This window comes from Eutrema salsugineum, unplaced genomic scaffold (assembly GCF_000478725.1).
Source record: "Eutrema salsugineum unplaced genomic scaffold, Eutsalg1_0 scaffold_10, whole genome shotgun sequence".
NCBI classification, from domain to species: Eukaryota; Viridiplantae; Streptophyta; class Magnoliopsida; order Brassicales; family Brassicaceae; genus Eutrema; species Eutrema salsugineum.
Window position 1 is genome coordinate 4,013,671 of NW_006256908.1, and position 22,222 is coordinate 4,035,892.

The 22,222-nt window shown below is 35.2% G+C and overlaps 5 protein-coding genes across 5 annotated transcripts; 4 read left to right on the top strand and 1 right to left on the bottom strand.

Moving 5' to 3' along the window:
* The first annotated feature begins 972 nt into the window (after nucleotides 1–972).
* On the top strand, nucleotides 973–2,956 carry LOC18028063 (probable serine/threonine-protein kinase PBL6). The gene is made up of 5 exons (XM_006409825.2): nucleotides 973–1,159; nucleotides 1,421–1,656; nucleotides 1,767–1,956; nucleotides 2,072–2,463; nucleotides 2,550–2,956. Exons 1-5 carry the CDS (start codon nucleotides 1,024–1,026, stop codon nucleotides 2,877–2,879), a joined length of 1,284 nt encoding a protein of 427 aa, XP_006409888.1. The 5' UTR covers nucleotides 973–1,023; the 3' UTR covers nucleotides 2,880–2,956.
* A 736-nt stretch (nucleotides 2,957–3,692) lies between these two features.
* LOC18028064 (ATP-dependent RNA helicase DBP3) lies at nucleotides 3,693–6,523 on the top strand. The gene is made up of 7 exons (XM_006409826.2): nucleotides 3,693–3,899; nucleotides 4,082–4,546; nucleotides 4,663–4,751; nucleotides 4,872–4,971; nucleotides 5,287–5,541; nucleotides 5,927–6,075; nucleotides 6,176–6,523. The coding sequence occupies exons 1-7, from the start codon at nucleotides 3,744–3,746 to the stop codon at nucleotides 6,459–6,461; spliced, it is 1,500 nt and encodes a 499-aa protein (XP_006409889.1). The 5' UTR covers nucleotides 3,693–3,743; the 3' UTR covers nucleotides 6,462–6,523.
* A 282-nt stretch (nucleotides 6,524–6,805) lies between these two features.
* On the top strand, nucleotides 6,806–7,819 carry LOC18028065 (psbP domain-containing protein 2, chloroplastic). The gene is made up of 3 exons (XM_006409827.2): nucleotides 6,806–7,146; nucleotides 7,244–7,399; nucleotides 7,483–7,819. Exons 1-3 carry the CDS (start codon nucleotides 6,838–6,840, stop codon nucleotides 7,735–7,737), a joined length of 720 nt encoding a protein of 239 aa, XP_006409890.1. The 5' UTR covers nucleotides 6,806–6,837; the 3' UTR covers nucleotides 7,738–7,819.
* Nucleotides 7,820–13,277: 5,458 nt separating this feature from the next.
* On the top strand, nucleotides 13,278–14,486 carry LOC18028066 (WUSCHEL-related homeobox 3). The gene is made up of 2 exons (XM_006409828.2): nucleotides 13,278–13,703; nucleotides 14,103–14,486. Exons 1-2 carry the CDS (start codon nucleotides 13,278–13,280, stop codon nucleotides 14,403–14,405), a joined length of 729 nt encoding a protein of 242 aa, XP_006409891.1. The 3' UTR covers nucleotides 14,406–14,486.
* A 932-nt stretch (nucleotides 14,487–15,418) lies between these two features.
* LOC18028067 (kinesin-like protein KIN-5A) lies at nucleotides 15,419–21,133 on the bottom strand. Its single transcript, XM_024147955.1, has 21 exons — nucleotides 20,986–21,133; nucleotides 20,423–20,642; nucleotides 20,193–20,322; nucleotides 19,867–20,022; nucleotides 19,262–19,738; nucleotides 19,085–19,182; nucleotides 18,840–18,996; nucleotides 18,688–18,757; nucleotides 18,532–18,608; nucleotides 18,395–18,448; nucleotides 18,191–18,271; nucleotides 17,982–18,093; nucleotides 17,794–17,880; nucleotides 17,535–17,710; nucleotides 17,251–17,412; nucleotides 16,898–17,164; nucleotides 16,525–16,814; nucleotides 16,335–16,436; nucleotides 16,135–16,244; nucleotides 15,903–16,054; nucleotides 15,419–15,809 (listed from the first exon to the last, which is right to left on the bottom strand). The coding sequence occupies exons 2-21, from the start codon at nucleotides 20,590–20,592 to the stop codon at nucleotides 15,597–15,599; spliced, it is 3,141 nt and encodes a 1,046-aa protein (XP_024003723.1). The 5' UTR covers nucleotides 20,593–20,642; nucleotides 20,986–21,133; the 3' UTR covers nucleotides 15,419–15,596.
* Between the last annotated feature and the right edge of the window lie 1,089 nt (nucleotides 21,134–22,222).

Consider the following 22,222-nt stretch of genomic DNA (forward strand, 5'->3'; position numbering starts at 1 on the left):
CTGCATCATTTCTTCTTTTGGTAGAAAGAGAGCTCTCACTAACCAATTCTTTTTTGGTTCCGAAACAAGTGATCCTTATCTCTTCCACTTGGGCTGCAACGGTACGGTTACCTTCTTCTTGAACCTTCAACATTTCTGATCCACCTGCGGATTGTCTAAACCGTCTTCATGCTTCAGAGTCTTGTGGCACTTAGCCTTGAGCTTCAAACCTTCTTCTTCTTGAATTCAAAGACATAACGTCTTTCACACACGCTCGACTTCGTTTCTTTTTACATGTTGCGTTTTCTTATAATGTCAATTACAGAAATACTTTTAAGAATAAAATGGATTTTGACTCTTTAAAATTTTTATTTTCGAAATTAATAAAAATTATATAATAATAGAAATTATATAAATCAAATTGTTTTTTTACGTATTGGACTCATGATCAATCACACAAAAAATGATTAAATCGTCATTAATGAATTCTCTTATTCACGATTAATCCTCTCTTAGAACAAAGTTTGTTCCTTCCTTTTTTTCCTCAAAAATTCAATTCCTAGATTATGTAATTTCGTTAATTCAAAAAATCAAAACCAGATTTTTCCAACAAAGTGCCAAGTCAACTCGTAAAAAAGAAAACAGACGGTAACAAACAAAACGTTGACCCAGTTTCCCAGTCAGATCTTAATTTTACTTTTTAACTCAAAACGAAGACCAATTTAACTAGACGCGCCTTATTAATAGTTACTATTAATAAATAAAACCCCCTACAGTAATCTAAAATGTACCTTACCGTAGACGATTATTTCCGCTCCTCCTTTAAAAAAGTTCAAATTAAGCATCTCTCTTACTTTGCCCTCTTCTCTCTTCTCTCACTCTTTTCTTTTTCCGTAACTCTTCCTCTTCCTTCCCCTAAAATCAAAACCTTCCGTTTTCTATAATTCTCTGTGTTGATTCTCTCTACATGTTCTTCATTTCTGGGTTTTTAAGGAGACGATCAATATACAATCCGTCAAAAAATTCGCAATCTGGATTTTAGCTATGGGATGTTTCGGACGCACGGGGAAATCGAACAAACGATCGGAGACGAAGAACAACGATTTCACCAAAAATAATAAACTCGCAATCGACGGAAACTGCATTCGTAAGAACGTTGATCAGACGCAACCTAGCTCAGGTATCGAGTAGAATTTTCGAAGCTAAGAATCGTCTTTTGATTTCGGAATCTCGCGTCGTTTTTTAGTAGTTTTTCGATCTGGTTTCTTCGTTCTAGGTCATCTGTTTTTGCTACATTTCCATTTTTGAATCGATTAATTGAGAAATTAGTAAGTCTTAAGAGTTTTTAATTCGTGTGCTTTAATCATTTGTTAAGAGATAATTAGGTTTTTGTGTTCTTATTTGCTGCAATTTCTTGATTCATATTGATGTGTTTGTGTAGATTGCTTGAAATTCAGTCAATGTGGAGATGTAAACGACGATATAGCTGCTAAAGAGGATCAATTAGCTTTAGATGCGAAGGATTTGAATGTTGAAGATGAAGTTTCAGGGAAGAAAGCACAGACTTTTACCTTTGAAGAACTCTCGGTTTCTACAGGAAACTTCAGGTCAGATTGTTTTCTAGGTGAAGGAGGTTTCGGAAAAGTTTACAAGGGTTTCATAGACAAAATCAATCAGGTATATAAATATACATAAATATGTTTCTTGATTTCAATCAATTAATTGTGTAATGTGGCTTAAGCTGGTTAGAGATTTTCAACAATCTGTAAATGGTTTTTTTCTGATAGGTTGTTGCAATCAAGCAACTTGACAGGAATGGTGCACAAGGAATCAGAGAATTCGTGGTCGAAGTAATGACACTAAGCCTCGCTGATCATCCCAATCTTGTAAAGCTTATCGGATTTTGCGCTGAAGGTGTTCAGAGACTCTTGGTCTATGAGTACATGCCACTAGGATCTCTTGAAAACCACCTCCATGGTATGTTTGTATAAACCTCAACTCATATTGGTCTTGCTCTATACGCATATTACATAACCAAAAAAGCATCAATCTTTGTTGTAAACAAGCCTATGGATTCTCTGTTTGGTTTTAGATCTTCCTTGTGGTAAGAAACCGCTTGATTGGAACGCTCGGATGAAAATAGCAGCTGGTGCAGCGAGAGGTCTAGAGTATCTTCACGATATAATGAAGCCTCCTGTGATCTACCGTGATATTAAATGCTCGAATATCTTGCTCGGTGAAGACTATCACCCAAAACTCTCTGACTTCGGATTAGCTAAAGTCGGACCAAGCGGAGACGAAACCCATGTTTCCACAAGAGTTATGGGAACATACGGATACTGTGCTCCTGAGTACGCAATGACGGGTCAGCTCACGTTCAAATCAGATATCTACAGCTTTGGAGTTGTGCTTTTAGAGCTTATAACCGGAAGGAAAGCGATTGATAATACAAAAGCTCGTAAAGACCAGAATCTTGTCGGATGGGTAAAAGCTTAAAGTCTCTAACTTTTTCCTTTTTTTATGCTAGTGAGCATATTATGATTAATAGTTTTTGACAAAAAATTGTACAGGCGGCTCCGTTGTTTAAAGATAGGAAGAATTTTAAGAAAATGGTTGATCCGTTGCTTGAAGGGGATTATCCGGTTAGAGGATTGTACCAAGCGCTTGCGATAGCTGCAATGTGTGTTCAAGAGCAGCCTAGTATGAGACCGGTGATATCTGATGTGGTTATGGCTTTGGATCACTTAGCTTCTTCCAATTATGATCCCAATCACAGGAGAAAACAGTGTAATGAGACAGAGACAAAAGTTGATGGTGAAGAGAAAAGAGTGAACGAAACTAAAGGTTGTGTTGAGGAAGAGAAACAAGAGATCAAGATGTGTTCAGATGAAGCAAGTTAATCAACGACGGTTCTTCGTTTGTTTTTTTTTGGTTTAGTATGTAGAATGCTTCGTTTAATAGGAGCAACAATTTTGGTTCAGCGATATCTTAAGATAGTAACAAAAAATGTTGGAAATTAGTCATGATGGCGATTTTGTGTACCGGTCGAAGCTATACCGCTTTTCTTGCTGTAAAATTCCGTTAATGGAGATCATAATATATGACTGTGTAGAAGTTAACCAAACCGGTTCGAACCGGAATGCTATAGATACTTGCCGGTTTAGTTCAAGAAAGCGTTAGGTTAGGCCTAGATGGGCCGCCTAAAACGTTTAATCAGAGTTTAAGCGATTTTTGGGCGCGTTTATGTCGTTACAAAATAAATAAATTTATTATATAATTTATAGAGTGCAATATATTAAATTACATGGTTTGCTTATAAATAATAAAGTTTACATATTATAAATCTTAAATATATATATTTAAAATTCAAATTACACATAAAATTTTTTTTTATAAATATCAAATATAAAACGGTTAAAAAGTAACTGTCACAATATATAAACGTCTAGATCCTAGGTAAGCGATGTTTAAACACGGCTTAGACCGACTTTTAGAACTGTGACTATAAAATTAAGTAATTAACCGTTTGTTCACATATCATTTAAGTAATGAACCGTGACTATAAATTTAATTCCGGTTTATCACCAATCAAGCCGGTATGTGGGTTAAATTTGTAATTCGATGTACCAAATGACACTGTTAGCCCCAAAACTTCAATTAATTTACAATTGTGCCACAACTATAAAGACACAAAACCGAAACAGCAGAAGCGTGAGCAACGGCGGCCGAAGCTACTGAGCAAAACCTTCAAAGAAGGAAAAATCATGGCGAAAGGCGACGATGCTTTGGCGAGGAAGAAGAACAAATTAACGAGGAAGAAGAATAATCGAAAGAACGATTCCGCCACCGTATCTGCTCGCATCGCCGCCATCATCGCCGCTAAGAAACGCCGCAAGTCTGGCAAACGCAGCATGTGTCAGGTATATATATATATGCATACTCTTCTCTATCCACCTTCTCCGATTCGATTTTTAGGGTTCTCTAAAACCATCAACGAGTTTTGAAATCGGAAATGGAAGTGTATATATCGAATTCGTACTTGTGTTGGTGAATTTGAGCTATGTGAATTAAAATGGTGGATTTGTTTCTTATTGAATCTTAGGGAATGTGTTTTAGCCTTCCTACACCTGAAGATCCGTTCAATGAGAAGCAAGGTAAAGTGGACATTACCAAAAAGAAAAAGAAGAAGGTCAAGAAAGATAGAGAAGGCAAGAAGAAACCATCTGCTATGTCCAGTGATGGCGATGGGAAGAAGCTGAAAGGTCCACCAAAGTATGTGATGTTGTGCCTGAACAGTATAGAGACCTCGTTTCGAAGTGATGATCAACATGAGAAGTCTTTGTTCACTAGCACCTGGGGGATTGAGTTCTGGAAATGTTTTAATTCTGGAAAAGATGTTCTAGAGACAAGTGGAGCATCTTCCACCTTGGAACAGATCGCGTGGATCGTTTCGACCGCGACAGATGCTATGTCTAGACGGGAGAAAGAAGAGCAGGAGGAGGAGGAGTCATTAAGCAACAGCCCTTTCCTCTTGTACCTCGTACCATCTCAGTCTAAAGCATCCAAGGTTAGGATCAATTTAGTGACTTTTTATCAAGACTTGATATTCAGAAAACGTTACGTTATGCTGATTTATCTTGACAAGGGACATCATGCAATAGTTTTTTATTCTATCGTGTTTAGGTTCGATCGGTTTGCAAGGCACTGAAAGGTATTGGAATTCACACAGTGAGCTTACACCAAGGAGCGTCACTAGATCATCAGATATCTGGGTATATATCTCTTTTTCTTTTACAATCTAGTTTGTTTTGCTCAGATTCAAGGCTGTTGCTACGTGATGAATAAGCTTCTCTTTTCCATCCAATTCTGACAATCTGCTTTTTGGTTTGTAGATTGAAAAGCTGTGAACCTGAGTTTCTAGTTTCTACACCTGAGAGACTTTTGGAGATTGTTGCCCTGAAGGGAGTTGATATATCGGGGGTTTCATTGCTGGTATGCTAAAATCTTTTTACCTGCCTGTCTGTTTAGTTATACTACCAGTCCAAAGATGTCCAAATCGTTTTATGGCTTCAAATTTAACTGTTTCACTTTAGATTTTATGTCAGCTACTGGGGAAAATGGTTGGCAGGTCCCTTTTGTTATGAATGATATTTTTGTTAGGTAGGACATCTATAGGCTCTAAGTATCTTCTTATGTTGATGAGGATCGATCAGTCTCTCTCTAACTCTATGTAGCATGCTTTGGAGCCTCTTCATCCTATATACAAGAGTGTTCAACACTGCTAATTATTTTCTCATATCTACACAGGTCATTGATGAACTAGGTTCACATTGCACTAGTGGTTATCTAGATGCGGTGAAATCCATTAAGCAGGCCATTTCCAGCGAACACCGAACGATAGTTTTCAGCGACAGTTTTAGCGCTTCCTATATTCCAGCCGTCCAGAGTCTTTTGGGAGGATCAATTAACAGACTTTCCCTCAGTGATTCTGTTGCCAGCCAAGCCTCTTGTATTAGCCAGACTGTAAATGTGTGCGCCTCGGAGGAAAAAAAGCTGCAGAAGGTATGTCATATGATACGTTATTTTTGTCTATAACCATAGTTTTAAAGTTTTCGTGAAAGTGAGATTATAAGAAAGCAAAAGTTGCTAAAGTATGAACATGCAAAACAAGCACTTAACAGAAGTAGCATTCACTAATAGATGGTTTGATCTCATTCTCACACACACGTTCCTTAAACGAGCGTCAGTGACATACTTACAGAGTTTATTAGGTTTCTCTTTTTGCGTTAGTGTGATACCTTAGAGATGAGTAACAAAGTGAAAAACATGCGGTGGATAAGTGTTGGCTCTTCTAACAATAACACATTGTCATGTATCATTTTCTTGCATTTATTTGGCTGTTATCAGAGGACACTGAAACCAAAAAGCAACGTTTAATTGTTGACAGTTTTCAGAGGTTCTGGATTCATCATCTTCAAAGATTATATACATTGTTGCAAAGGAGGAAAGTTTCAGAAAGTTAAAGGCTCTACTTAAGGTCAAAGGTCTCTCTGTTTCAGCCAATAGCGACTCTAAAATCTCAGAGCTCAAAAAGAGGTAAGTTTACTTCTCAACTTCGGCTTATTAATATGAAAAGACCATAGCTTTTGTCTTTCTTACGATTTGTTGTCTCTTTTTTTTTTTGACTCTGGCTCAGCCGGAAGCCATTGGCACGCTTGATCGATATCGAAGAGTTGGATATAACAGTAATGAGTGACTTTGAAACCGTTCTACTTCCGGATTTTGTTCCATCGTTCGAAACATACGTTCAGATTCTGACAAGTATGGCTAGAGACAGTGTCCACGGCGTACTGCACAGCTTTCTAACGGAGAAGGAGGCGGTTTCTTATCCGGCTGGTTCATTGGTGAATGTTCTTGAGGATTGTGGCCAGATCGTGCCTGAGCCTTGGAGGAATATGTATGCTTCTTCTATGTCTGATTGATCAATTGTTCTCTTCCAAGTCTTCTTTATCTTTTGGTTAAAGTGATTAGTTTTGACTGTGGAGTATTTGAGTAGAACATCAAAGTTTTGTGCTTATATGATTCCTTTCCTTAGTTTCCCGTTGAGATTTCTTATCCAGATAAACCAAACTAAACCAAACCAAATTAGGAAAATCATATACGAAAACAGAACCGAAATGGAACCTCTAATCAGAAAATACAGTGTGAATATTAGATCAGATTTGAAAAACCTACGTATACAAAAATTCTTCTTTATTCTTTCGTTAATTGAAAAAAAAATCAAACCTTTACTTTTTTTTTTATAAAAAAAAAATTGGGACTTTAACGGCAAAATGTGATAAGGAGAAGGAAAGCAAAATGTGGTCGTCAAGCTTCGTAGCTTCTCCCCAATTCTCTTCTCCTCCAAAACTTTCTCTATTATCATCTTCTTCTTCTTCTTCTTCTCATCAAAAGATCCAAACTTTACTCTGCTTCACCCAAAATCCTTCGTCCACCAGTAGCATCAATCTCAGCAAGAGACACTTGAATCTCTCGATTCTCACGCTCTTGTTCAATGGTGGGTTCTTGCTGGATAAAGCCAAATCCATGGCAGAATTGGAAAATCTTCAAAGATACACTGATTCCAAAGATGGCTTCACTCTTCTCGTACCCTCTTCTTGGATTAAGGTGTAATTCGAATTTGCATGATATTCCAAAATGCGAATTCCTTATTAGTACTTGAATAATTGACTTCTTTGTTAATTTAATTAAATGGGAATCAAAGGTAGAGAAAGCAGGAGCCAATGTTCTTTTTGAAGAGCCAGAGAAACGAAGCAACAATATAGGAGTTGTGGTGAGTCCTGTCCGTATAAAGAGTCTTGAAGACTTTGGTACTCCTCAATTTGTAGCAGACAAACTCATCAACGCAGAAAAGCGTAAGGTAACAAGAAACCCAAACAACAAGTAGAAGAAAGAAAAGAGCTTTTTTTTTGTGATTTGCTTTGTTGTTGTTGTTGAATTTAGGAAAGCACAAACGAAGCAGAAGTTGTATCAGTAGGAGAGAGATCAGGACAAGGGCAAGTGTATGAGTTTGAATACAAAATCGATAGCACGAGAGGAGGAATCAAGAGGGTTTTCTCGGCTGCGTTTGTGAGCTCTAAGAAGCTTTATCTATTGAACGTTGTTCATTCAGATAATCCAGAGAATCCATTGGATTCGAGTACGAGAATGTTGTTGGAACAAGTTCTTCACTCCTTTGATGCTCTGCCTCTCACATGACCACATCAACCACCATCTTTCTGTTTTCTTGTACTTGTTGTAATCATCGGCCCATTATTGAATTATTGGGTTCTTTTAGCAATCCATTGAGCCCAATACAAATGAGAGCATTTCTGTGCTTATTATAGTCCTAGGCATGGGCAAACAGTTTGGAGTTAACAAAAAATTTGTGTGCATTCTTTTGTCGACTTATATTCATGTATGGATTCTTCTCACGTTCTCTTGGATTCAAGCAGAAGAATGTTGTTAGAATAAGTTCTTCACTTTTTGAATGTCTTGCCTCTCACATGACCATCCAATGACCATCTTTCTTTTAGGGCTCATTTAGTATTTGATGGACCTTACCAATCTATTGAGCGCAATAACTATGAGATTTCTTTATTCATGTATGTATTTGTTTGTTTGACAGCCAAAGAAAAAACTTATTTCACAAAATACCCAACTATTTTATTATTTTTTGCTGGAAGAAATAAATGACAGATGTGGAAAAAGAGGGTATGTGTGACACAAGTTATGGCTTTGTGATTAATTTCGGGATATAATTATGATATCTTACGGTCTAACTAGTTTTCTGTTTCTCAACAGTAATTTTAGGAGAGGAGACTAATTTTACATATCGATGATAATGATATGATAATAATAATGGTAATATTCACCCTAAATAATTCACCATGTAGACAAACAGAGGTAAAACTCTTAAATTTCCCTATTGAAAATAATAAATTTGCCTACATGTTGCTTTTGACCGCTCTTGTAGTCATCTTCAGCTGACAAATTAATATAAATGTATACAATTATATATATAATGTCGATAAGCACTTCTATTATATATCTATGACTTAGTTATCGCTCAACACGATCGCTCGTATTCGTATACATCGAATAATTGTTTATGAGTTATTATGGTGTCACGAGTTTAAGATTAAATATTTGTAGAGAAAGGGAAGAAGAGATATATATTGTACTTCTCAATACATGCAAAGATCTTCTCTTATATCTGTACGTTCCTGCAAGATGAGTAGCACAAGTTTCATGACTTCATCTTCGAGTGAAAACGGGTTTGCACAATACGTCCAGAGCCTAAGCATAAGCACAGACTAATGAAACATGTGCTTTAGGGCTGGAAAAGTTAAACAATTTTGTGGGGTCAATTTTCCAGAATTTGAATTAGTCCAAATGGTTTGTGAATAGATGAAATCATGTTTGGTTAGAGGTTTCTTACATATTTGTCATTGTTTTTATTTAGAGAGCCCTAAATTTCTGATTAGTTGGAGAAAAATTATTGACGACCCGACCGAAAGAACTTAGTGTTAGAATCCAAAAGGAGGACAAACACATGATTATAAACAGATTATTACATGACTTTTTTGTTGAAGTATGTGGGCAATTTTTTTTTTGCTTAAAATTTTACTATTGAGTCTGTTATTTTTTTTGGTCTAAAAAAATTTAAATAAAAAGATCAACCTTTCAAAAATCAACCTTGCTATTAACACTTTAAGCCACAAATATAATTATCAAACGATTGTAGTAGCAGGAAATTGCACTTAAATTTAGTTTTCTATAGACTTCTATCCCCTATGTTAAAATAAAATACTTTGTTCTTAAAACGTTATACTTTGAAAAGTGATGCAGAGTCGTTAAGCACGCTTGAAATGTCCTACAAGGCACTAAATAGTAAACACATCGACCATTCATACTTAAAAAACAAAAATCACTCATTTCTGTATACTTTAGAGAGACTAGACAATACGATTTGAGAAATAACAAAGAATGTGTCAAGAAGAGTGGAAACTGTGTTGGGTATGGAGATTTGAGTGGAATAAGTGCATTGACTCCTAAAGATTGGTTATTAATTGTATTTGTGGGAGAAAAGAAAGAAAGAACAGAAAAGTCAGCAATTCAGAAATTCAGATATTAGAAAAGAAAGGTACGGACAGTCTGCCATATTTTGATCAGTCACTCGTCAAATCATCTCTTTTATTTATTTGTTTATTTCTCTTTAAATTTGGTTTGTTTATTTCTTATAACTATTAAAAATCCAATTGCCCAATTTACTAAACATCCTTCGATTATATTTGAGCTTCCAACATATTGTTTATATTTAGCAATGATTATGTAGAAGTTATTATTTATTTTTATTTTTTATGAAAGAAAGAAAGAAGGATCTGATCATTCGAAGCAGATGTAGAAGTTATTTGTTAATAATTTAAACTGCTTTCAACGCCGTACATTAGAATTGTTCGAACAAAAAATGTTCAATTTAGCTCAGACAGAGATAACATTCTAATATGAAAACGTTTAACATCAATATTGTATTGATGGCTGTTACAAAAAAATATTGTATTGATGGACTTTATCAAAAAAAAATAATTGTATTCATGTTATCGGAAATATTAGTTTTGATATAGATGACATCAAAGTTGGTATATGAACTTGTGATCATTTTAATGAAGGGGTTCCAGAAAAAAATTCTTTTTTTGTTGGGGGGGGGGGGTGTTGAATTATTGTAATAATTAATGAATATTATTTTCTAGCTTTACATGCCCATTTTCCTCATTATAATATGCACTTGTCTTTTGCACATTTATATCTCTTATGTGGTCATATAGTTAAAAAAAAAAATCCTGTAAAATATAGAAATAAACATCTCAAACTACATCCATTTTTTCACACTATCTTCTTTTTTGTTTGTTTGTTTAATTACATAATTTGTTGCATACATATTAGTTCATAAAAAGGTCGAAATAAGTGAACTGTCTAAATGATTAATTTATGCATCGATTAATGTGATATACTCCATGAAACTATATTATGGATAATGTTATTTACTTTTATTAATACAAGAAAACTTAAATTTAAACAGATAAAAGTAGTAAAAACTATAGAAAACAGCTTAATTAAAAGTATTATTAAAATAAAAAACCTTAGTCAATCAACAGTACGTATAATACTTGCCGAAAAATTAACATGAAAGCTATACATATGTTCAATTGACTAGGTGATATAGTTTCCTTCGCTTCGCAAGAAAAGATGATAGTTTCCATTGAGGTAGCAAACCTTTGTAACTTGAATAAAAACACGAGTTTGACATTCTTTTTGATATTACAGTTTCATATGGTCCACATTCGCAATTACTTCATCTATCGGTACGTCGCTGTTGTAGGTTTACGTATCTTAATTAGTTTATAGATTAGTAGATAGATGCGTACGTGTGTACGTGAATGAAAATTAAAACTTGCATTGTGCAATGAAGCGTTCTCATAGAATTTTAGTTTGAAAAAAGGCTAAGTGGGGACAAAAGAGAGGAAATGCCAAACAGCAAAAGAGCTGTTTGGTATTTTACCAACAGTTTAGGATTTAATAAGAATGTTGACAGAACACTACGCATTTATGTGTGTGGATACAAATTCTAGTTTTTATTTCTGAAAATAAAAATCGAAAACAGACTGTGTTAAAAGGAAATGCAGAGGCAAATTGCAATTTGTCTGCATGCATGCATTTATAGTCTTGTCTCTTAGTCTTTTTCCTCTGTATATTTATAAAAATCGAAATTATAGTGTATAGATATAGTGCCTCTAAATATGTTTTAACCCAATGTTGACTCATCATATAATTAGTTAGGTTGGTATCATGTGGTCAAGTGAAAAATAAGCAATAGGCCTATGCATAACTTCAACTTAAAAAAGATAGTTATGCTTTTAAAATTAATTAGCTATGAAGTTGTTTTTTCTTTAGTAAAGAAAAAAACCCAAAGTACCTTCGGATTTTTTTCGTTAGCACAGCCGTCCAATAAATTGGAATTTAATTATGTGAACTGAACCATAGAAACATCCAAGTTCTTATAACTTTGTTCTTGAAAAATTCTTCCGTAATGCAGAATTTAAAATATGGAATGTCAATATCATTATTTCTAGATGAGTTAGCCCCAAAAAAATTGAATATTCAGAATCAAGAATTTTGACAGTGGGCAGAGAGAGAGAGAGAGAGGTAGACAAGGCTTTAGAGCCTATAGACAACTAATAGGTGCGAATGCTAATGCATGCAATGTTTTTGCATGCAGACGTTATAAAGTCAAAATGCTCAGTTTCTGGAGATTCTAAACAGATGATGTGATATTTGAAGCACATTTGTATGTTTTTAGACTTACTTAACAAAAATTGTGAAATTAACACATGTCAACACTTACAAATACTATAATGTAGATTAAAAAAAATTGATAGTCATGCTTCTACTTGTAATAGTTGTTTTCGTTATGCTTATTATAATGTGTATGTAAATTTAATACATATGTGGCTACTGCTACATAGAACGTGTATGTTTCATTTCACATGGTTGTACAAATTTACTTACTTGTCTGTCCATGTAAAGATTGGAGAAATTTACCTATTTTTTTTCTTTAAATATGATGTGTCAACGTCATTCTGTTGAGAGATGTAAATCATAATAAAGTAATTATGACATAATCATTTAAGTTTCTCTTCATTCTACGTCCATCCTATCTCTACATTTTTTCTTTTCTTTGGCCACAATCCTTGCTCTACATACATATACACTATATATATATCTATTCTAGGTCTTGATATGATTGATCACATTCTGTGGCTTTTAGCGTCTAATTTTATAAATTATACAAAAAAATAATTTTACTTTTTTGTTAATGTGAAAAAGTTATAACTGATTATTATTTGTGTTTTCATGTTTGTACAGAGGTGGATGAGTCAATGTCTCAATTAATTGTATGAGAGAATTGTTATATATTAAAAGCCTATTGAATGATCCACCTCGAGAACCCATGCACCTTCATTGTTTTTCTTTGATTTTTGTTCCTCTTTCTCTTTTCTCTCTCTTCTGAAGTTCTTATATTATTATTAATTGAAGAATGTCGTAAGATCTTCAACTAAGATGTACTACTATTACAAAAAAAGAGAGATGTATATACAACTTTTTATAATAGAGAGTGAAGATATATATTGTGTTACAAAAAGTGATTATTTTTTTTTTGAGAAAGGACAAAAAGTGATTATTTAACGTATCTTCTATTTGAAACCTATAATGTTTAATTATTTGCAAAAGATGCACTATTATCATTATGTGCAATCCGATTATATATGGTAAAATCTATTCTCTATAGTACTGTATATGCAAGTGAAAACTCCCGACAGCAAAAAAAAAAAAAGTGAAAGCTATAGTTATTCCAATTCCTTTATATACTATATTCAAATTTACAGAGTACGTAATAATTTGGAGCATATGGAATGGGACAGTATCAATATAAACTGCATCATAACATAAAAATCAATATAGTACAATGTTCTTTCTTTATGTTTATTTTTTGTCTCACCCTTCTCTCTCTTGCGTCCCTTTCCAATGCACTTTAAAAAATTAATAAAATTTTACCATTTTTCTCTCTAACCATATAATCTCATTTCGGGTATAAATAACCTCATCCAAACACAAAGCATCAATATTTGAAGATATCACAATTATTAGAGAATATATACACACACACAAAGCATATTACTATTTGGTCTCAACGGAAAATGAGTCCAATGGCTTCAACAAGGTGGTGTCCGACGCCGGAGCAACTGATGATCTTGGAAGAGATGTACCGGAGCGGTATACGGACTCCTAATGCAGTGCAGATACAGCAGATCACAGCTCACTTAGCTTTCTATGGACGTATCGAGGGCAAAAACGTCTTTTACTGGTTCCAGAACCATAAGGCCAGAGACAGACAGAAGCTGAGGAAGAAACTAGCCAAGCAACTTCACCAACAGCAACATCAACTCCAACTCCAACTTCAACAAATCAAACCAAAACCAATATCTATGATGTCTCAACCAATACATAACATCATTGATCATCATAATCCTTACCATCACCATCATCTTCATCATCATCGTCCATATGATCATATGCCTTTCACTTGCTGCTCTCAGCCTTCTCCCATTTGTCTTGCCCATCAGGTATGTGACATACCTAATCGACTGCTTTATTTTTTTTTGTTCAACGTATAATATTTATAATCAAAATCTTCCTTACGTACGTGGATAGAACCAATTCTACTTTATAGACTCATATATAGATACGTTTTACTAATAGATCATTCTAAACCGAACATTAATCAGATACCATTAGTTTGCATATATTTTTGCTACCCAAAACCCGTTTATATGAACACTTTTCTCAAAAAAAAAAAAAAACCGTTTAAAAGCCGGAAGTGAGAATATTAACTTGTTAATATGTTTTTGATAGCAATTTTTTTTTTGGTTTGGTTTTAGTTTAAATAACAAGTTCTTTTGTTTGCCCTAGTATTTTTATATCATATGATGATATTTTTAGATGGGTTCTTTGGGAAAATATAGGGAATGGGAGGAGGAGAAGCTCAAAGCAAAGTGGTGAATGAATATTATTGCAACAAAAGTGGACCAGAAGAGATGTTGATGCAAAAACCAATCACGGGTCCAAACTCATCATACGGTCGAGATTGGATGATGATGATGGATATGGGCCCACGACCATCATATCCCTCATCATCATCACTATCATCATCACCCATACCATGTTGCAACATGATGATGAACAGTCCAAAGATACCACCACTAAAAACCCTTGAACTCTTCCCAATCTCATCTATCAACTCCAAACAAGACCGTACCAAACTTTAAAGAAAAGACAACATTTACAAAAGAGATTCTGCAGGTGTTTCATTCACGTATCACATGTATGATTTGTCAAAAGGCTAAGACGAAGACACGTGTACTTTAGGGGGATAAAGTAATAGCCGTTGGATAAAATTAGTTGAATACCTACACCTCTCTTTCTTCTTTCTTATGTCTCTATCTCACCAGTAGAAGTGTAGAACTAATGGGTAGTTTTTTAAAAACTTTTTTTTTTAATATTTCTTTCTACAAGATATTTAATGGGTTGGGAGTTATTATGAGTTGTAAAATTGGGTGTCTTGGTTTCTGTAATTGCATGCATGCATGTGTGTAGGCTATTGTCTTTAGGACTAGACAGTGAGAAAGATCTCCTTTGTCTAATGTGTAACTTCACTCTTTATTTTGATGTGGTCACCATTCCGTTTGATATGTCCCATGATTCTCTCCTTTTTCTTTTATGATCCCATAAATAATAATTGACAAGTGATCTAACTACAAACTTTTTTGCTTTTTGTTAATTAAGTGATTATAAACTTTTTCACATAGTATCTTCACTTTTACTGTGTAAACTAATTAAGTCCTTTAGCTTAACCCGTGGTAGGTTTGCAGGAAACTCTTCTAAAAATACATGTTTCCTTTGAGAATAGTCAACGCTGATCCTTAATTCTAGTTTTGAGAAATTGGTGTCTGAATATATACAAAAGAGTTTTGTATAGCTAATCTAAAATTCAGTAACTATGTTTTCATTTTTTTTAGATTAGCACCGGATATTTTGAATTTTATATATGAAACGATACAAGAATTGAAAAATACTTTTTTTTTAATAATAAATTTGTGTTTCCCTCACAAAAGATACGTATTAGTAATAAATACGTATTAGTAATAAAAGTGATATGAGAATTTGACCCAAAGAACAGATTTGTCGACATTTTTGTTCTTGCACCATTCGGATTTGCGCGCTAACTAATATTTAGTTATCTTTAATTTAAACTTTAAGCATACGAAAATACGATCCATAGTTTCTCTCCAATTATTTTCTCCTGAAATAAATCAAATTTAGGAATTTGATCTCTATCAGAATAAAGAAAAACGTAAAATCACTAAAGATTGGCTTCAAAAAACGAAATAAAGGGAGATTTTGTTGCTATACAAAATTCTTTCGCGTGTACACGGATTCTTTTGTGTTTTTTTCTTCCCTCAGTTGATGGCAGTTAACGGAGGTCGACCACCGTTACTAACGTGTTTAGCTTCTCCGTTAGATAGCTGCATTTGTTTTAGCGACTTGGAAGAAGAATCACGAAACGCCTTCAACAATTCCTCAAACGACGGCGTTTTAAGTTCCTCGATCGAATCCACCGTTGGAATGTTGTATTGTCTCTTCCTCGGCGTTGAGCTTGTTGCTTCATCCACCTAAGTATAAACATATAAAATACTTGAATTGAATAATATTTTTTTTTTTACTAATCCAAATCAAACATAAACACGAATTCAAAATCGTGTTACCTTGTACTCGTGACCAAGACATTTCCCTGTGTTCTGTTTGATTTCGACAACATTGTCGTCATGGTGTGTTCTTAGTTCTTTCAAGCTTCCAGAACAAGGAGTGATTGTTGAATTAATATCCGCAGATGCGTCTTTATCGAGTTGTAACGAGTCTGCGAAACCAAAGATTTCATCAAATTAAATATACAAAATGGATAGATGAGCAAAAACCAAATCAATAATCATCACTTACGATCAATGGATGAGAGGATATCGCTGTTTGCAGAATCCGCGTCTCTTAACGTCGTCGAAACCGCTGAAGAAAACTGAGCTCGTAGCTTCTCATTGTTTTCTTTAGCTCCTCTGGTTTTATTATTATAAACATGGAGAAGATTAGTTTGAATTTGAATACATAACAATTTACATTTTTACAAGTAAGAGTGTGTGCATTACCGGATAATAGAATCAGCGGTTGCAACATTCTTTCTTTCTAGATCGACCAATGATTCTTGAGCGTTCTTCCATTGTTGTGTTCCGGTTCTTGAATCCTCCAAGCTGTGAAAATCAATCATGGCTCAAAGGTTTAATATAGATAATTATATAACCACATTGAAAAAAAATAATAATACCGAAGTGATTTTACCATTTTAGAAGCATTTTCTGCATATCTTCCTTTGCAACCTCAACTGCAGAAACGTTATCGATATGATGAGATTCCGCTTGGACCATGTGAGCGTTCCATTGGAGTTTGACAGACGAAGCTGACTCTTGCATTGCAGACATTTCTTGCTGCAACGCACCGGTTTGGGAAGATGATCCTTGACGAATATCCTGCACAGCTATCTGAACCAATTCTTTCTTCCTAGCGTGTGAGCTTGCTAGTAACTCCGCTACTTTCTCGAGCATTTGTTTCTCTTCGTTTTCAATTGATTCCTGTATTAACCATTATCGTTATAAATCTATCCTATAAGAAGAAGAAGCTTTACTGTATTGTAGACTTAGAGCAAAAACACCACCTCGAATTTCTTAGTGAAGGCAGATAATTTCTGCTCGTTGACGTTTTGAGCGTCTTCTGCTAGCTTCGTTAGCTTAGAGGCATGCGTGTCTAGAGTCTTGAAGAAGTCTAACATCACCGTGGAGACGGACTTAGCAGACTCCATTGATCGGGAATGCAAGTCTCGCTGTTGCTTAGTAAACGCAGAGAGCTTCTCCTCTTGATTGTGAAGGCTACCTTGAAGTCCTTCAAGAAGCGCGTAAGCCTCTGATGTAAATCCTTTAAAGATCTGAATCAGCAATAACAGTTCATAGGGTCAAAAGTCAATTTTAAGAGTTTAGGAAATTAAACACATGATTGTTGTTGTCTTCTTACATTTTCCAGTGCACAAGAATGTTTTGTCACTTCCGAGTTCAAGTCATTCAAAGTTGATTGGCTGTCTTTATCCAGATTCCCTGCTATATCATCTAAAGACTTGATGCCTGAATTGTATCTTTCCTTTAACTGTGCTAAACTTCCCCGTAGTGTTTCAGTAGCCTGCAGAGAAGACGATCAAACAAAGTTTGTTTTCGTGTGTATGTTAATAAAAAGGTACAGACAAATAATAGAAGATAAGCATCAGTGTTGATACGAATAATTTCTTTTCGTGTTTTAGTTACCTCTGTCTTTGCGGATACAAAAGATGCCATAACTTTTTCCATGTCTTGCAATTGTTTCTCCTGCTGGCTCACTGATCCTGCAACACTGTTGTTCAAGAGTTCGAGTTGCTGTAGCAATTGTGAGTGGAACTCTTGGATGAGCGATCTGTTACTGTCTTCAATTTTGTCTTTCCTCTCTGGAATCATCAGTAGCTTAGTGAGTTTTAAGAATGTGATGGCAACAATAATGGAAGAGAAGAGAGAGAGAGCAAATACAAACCAATTTTGGCAAACAAGTTGGAAACATCAGATGCTGCATTTTCCAACTCTTTCTGAAGATCGACAGCACGGTCAACAAGTGTTTTCTCTGAGGCAATGTGAAAAAGGTTAACCTATGTATCATCTGAACAAACATCGATGAACTTATTAGCTTGTAACCACATCATAGAAAGATGATAACCAACATACCAGATTTAAGGAGATTGGATATCAAGTACTCTTTTTCCTTTATTGTTGCGACTGCCTGTCTATGTTTCTCTTCGAGATCTAGCAATGCTTGTTCAGTTTCCAAGAGCTTTTTCTGAAATCAGAGAAGAAAAGGGTATAAGAAGTTAATGCTTGCATGTCCGCGGAAAGGTAAGTGTGCTCGGCACAGAACAAAAACTTGTGATAGATACCTCAGTCTTATCAAGCTTCTCTCTCAATCCAGCAGTAACAAGCTGCTCCGAGTTGTACAGCTCTTGAAGCTCAACAATTTGCTACATTCAACAACCAGGATAGCAGGATAGTCAGCATATTTAGTAGTTTAGAAGGAGCCAGTTGCGATTAATCTTACAACCAAAACAGAAATAGAAAACTGCACTATACACTGAACTGCTCACCTTGTCTTTAGCTTCACCCTCTACTTCCATTTGCTCTATCTTTTCAGTCATAGCCTGCAGCAACCGATACAGAATGAAGTAAGATCTATCATCTAAATTTATAAATGACAGTGGATATTCATTAATAAGAACTGCACCTTTTTCTCGGCTTCTTCTTGAGTATACCTCTCCTTTGGAATATAGATTCCATTTTTCTCCCTTGCGGCATAGACCTCTAAACAGTCAAGAAAAGACACGTTAACCAATGCAATAAGTATTTGATAGACGATCCACAATATGTGACAAATAGATACCTTGCTTCAAACGTTCAATTTCTCCATAGAGATCTTTCATAATAGCTGATTTCATCATCTTCTGGTTAACCTGAATGCAGAAGGGGGAGTGTTATATAACTAAAATGGCAGAAATTAGAAGAAAAAAAAAAGCAGCATGCGTTTTGACGGACCTCTGGTTTATTTTTGATGTGTTTTGCACGGTGTGCATAATCAAGGGTGCTGAGTGTTTCTTCCAGGCAATGAACAGAGGGTGAAACTGTAGCAATTACGCATGTTTTTGTTTTTCCTCCCAAAGAGTCTCTCAATAATCTTGTCAACTTGCTTTCTCTGAAATTAAAACGCGTAATAATCATATGATTAAAGATCATGTCTCAAATAGAGAGATATCTCTGAAGGCAAAAAATCTTTCTGTTACCTGTATGGAATATGACCAGAGTGTTCAACCAAAGCATTTATGACACGTCCGAGTGTGAGCAAACTTTTGTTGATCTCGCCAGCTTCCCTGGCTCTTCCCTACAATAGAGTATTGTTTAGTAAAATCATCAAGAGAAGGCATACTGTAAGAGGAGAAAATCTTTACTGTGATGTGTACCTCTCGAGCACCAGAGCGTGAGATATTCTCTGAACCAGCAAGATCAACTAGATTTAGCTTTCCACTTTTGACTATCTCTTCCCCCTCTGGAGTACATTCCTTGATGTGGATTGTAACCGAAAATATTGAATGAGATCTACTACTTTGTTTGTTGAGAAGAGTCTCTGCTGTGCGTCTCTTGGCTGACCCTTTCTCCAAGACTTTGTAAATCTCATCAGCAGTAGACACTATTTCTTCTTCCAGTCCTCGGACAAAAACACCACCTTTTCCATCTTCCATAAGGGCAAGAGGTTTCTTTGATTTATCATCTGAGAATTTCGTTTCTTCCGGAGCCAAAAGGTCAGTCAATTCTTCATTGTAGAGCTCAAGAAATGATACTTTCAAACTATATTCAGCAGCACTTTGTGCTTCCAGTATATCAAATATCTGTTTCACTGCTCTAGGGATAACTCCTGCATCACTCGGGATTTCACCGTTCTGGCAAGAAATAGGTTCCATTAAAATGAGGATTCACTTTTTTTATTTTTTCGACTGAATAATCATTAATATTAATATGAGGATTCACTTAACATGAGTGAAAATGCTTTAAATGAAGTTTGGCGTACCTTTTTTCTTGCTCCTCCTTCCATTGTGTATGTCTTCCCAGTTCCTGTTTGCCCATATGCAAAGATGGTGCAATTATACTCATCAAGAACCTCAAAGACAATGGGAGAAACTGCTTGATGATACAGGTCCTTTTGTTGGGATGTTGGACCAAAAACCTAACAAGATTCCATGAACTTATATAAGCAGGATGCCAATACATTTTTCCTAATCCTTCTTTCAATTTGGAAAAATAGCACACAAAATTTTGCATTATGCACACTATCTAAAAAGCTACAGGATTAAACCAAAAAATTAAATGAGAACTTCAATTGAGATTTAACTAAACCTTGTCAAACAAAAACGTTTTATCAATCTGCTTCCCAGCGATGTTCTGCGCTACCGCCACTTCCTTTTTCCGGTCATTGCAAGTGAGCACCGCAGGTGTTTGTAACCTCGTCTCCTCCGAATTAAATGGTCTGACATTACAAAACCCACCAGTGTGAAGATTTAGTCCATCAAAAAAAGCGAGAAACATAATCATCGTCCTGCCAAAAAGGATAATTTCGAGAAATGTACCTGCAACGAACAATGACCTGTATATTCACACCCTTTTCTTTCTCATTCTTGTTGAATGAGTTCGAGTTCGAGTCAGGTCCTCGGAGATCTCGATTTGACTTGTCAGTTGAACGTGGAGTTTGACATGGAGATTTTGTCGAACCTCCTCTCTTTGATTGATTCGAATCCATGTCTTCGCCTTCCTTCTTAATAGCTCGTAAGCAACAAAAACTATCTATCCCTGCATCAAAATGGAAACAAATCAGCTTAAAGCTTGATGCCAAAGTCAAGGATCCACACAGATAAGTTTAGATCACAATCAGGTTAACTAAAAATCGATTCACCTCACAAATTCATCAATGCTATCTAAAAAAAAACTATTAAGGATCCAAATAATCAGCGAATCACGACCAAAAACGAATCCGTTTTTCAATTAATCGAAGTTTCTACCCACAACTTACACGTAAACACAAGTCGAATCGCGAAACAGCCATTAGAAACGAGAAATGGAATATGAAAAACTTGAAATGCGCCGATGAATCTCCAGAAATTCTGGGGGGAGAAGAAAGGAAACAGGAAATTACCAGAGAAAAATGCACCGATCGAACAGAGGAATGTATGAGTTTAGTTTCCGATTCCGTCGAAGAAATCTTGAGGAGAGTCTTTACGCCGAGCAAATCGATTTGAATTTTTTTCTGGCGATGGTGGTTTATCGTCCGACGAGAGAGAAGAAAGAATATAGAGAAAGACGCAAGAGAAAGGTTAAATTTAATTAGACGAAGAAAATTAGGGGAGCACAAAATGAATTTCGGAAGGATTAAAAAAATATATAATAATAAAAAAATAATAAGAACCGTTACGGCAGGCGCAGGCGTTTGACTTGTTAGACGCTAATGGAGCTGACGGCGTTAAATTTTGAGCCGTTATGTTGTAAAATCCGTGATCCGACCGTTGGGAAAAAGGACAAACACGGAAAAAATAAACAAAAGCCCGATTTGAAAATTTTCGAATTTTGATTTACGGAATTTTTTTTTTTTTGACTCCCTAATTAAAAAATTAAACGGGCACAAAAGAAGAAAACAAAAAATGACATGCCCTTGATGTTTTACCCCGTTAATTAAAAATTTAATGTTATGTTTACTTCTTTTTTTTTTTTTTTTTGTCAACATGTTTACTTCTTTCAAACTTAAAATTTTACTATATTTCAGCAAAAAAAAAAAAAAAAACTTCAGCAACCGTGAGGAAATCATTTCGTCGTGAAATGTTGCATATCTAATAATATTCCCGTTAATGTGTAATTGCATAGTATTATGACATCTAAAGATTGGTTTTTTATAATTAATTCAACAAGTTCGTAAAAATTGTAGGGTCAAACGAAAGTTAGTCTTGTTTGGTCCGAGAACTATCCCGGTTATAAAACAAAATAAAAGTTGTAAGATATGCTACTAGCAAAATACAGAGTAGGCCTGGGCATACGGGTCCTCGGATCGGGTTCGGCTCGGGTCCACGGGTTTTGGATCCCGAAATTTTGATTTGGTTAGATCCGTTTAGGAACCGAAATTTTTTAGGGTTGGTTCGGTTCGGTTCGGGTCTTCTCGGGTTCGGGTCGGGTTTATAAATTAAATCAAAACCCGATACAGAACCAAAAAAAAAATTCCAATTGATTCGGTTCGGTTTTAGACCAAAAAAACCCGAGTAAACCAAGATACCCAAAATAATTCATGAATAATTAAGCCCTAAACCAGATTAAACCAAAAATAACCAAAAAATCCAAGCAATTTCAAATGTCAAACGTAAAAACGAACAGAAAAATTATTCTGC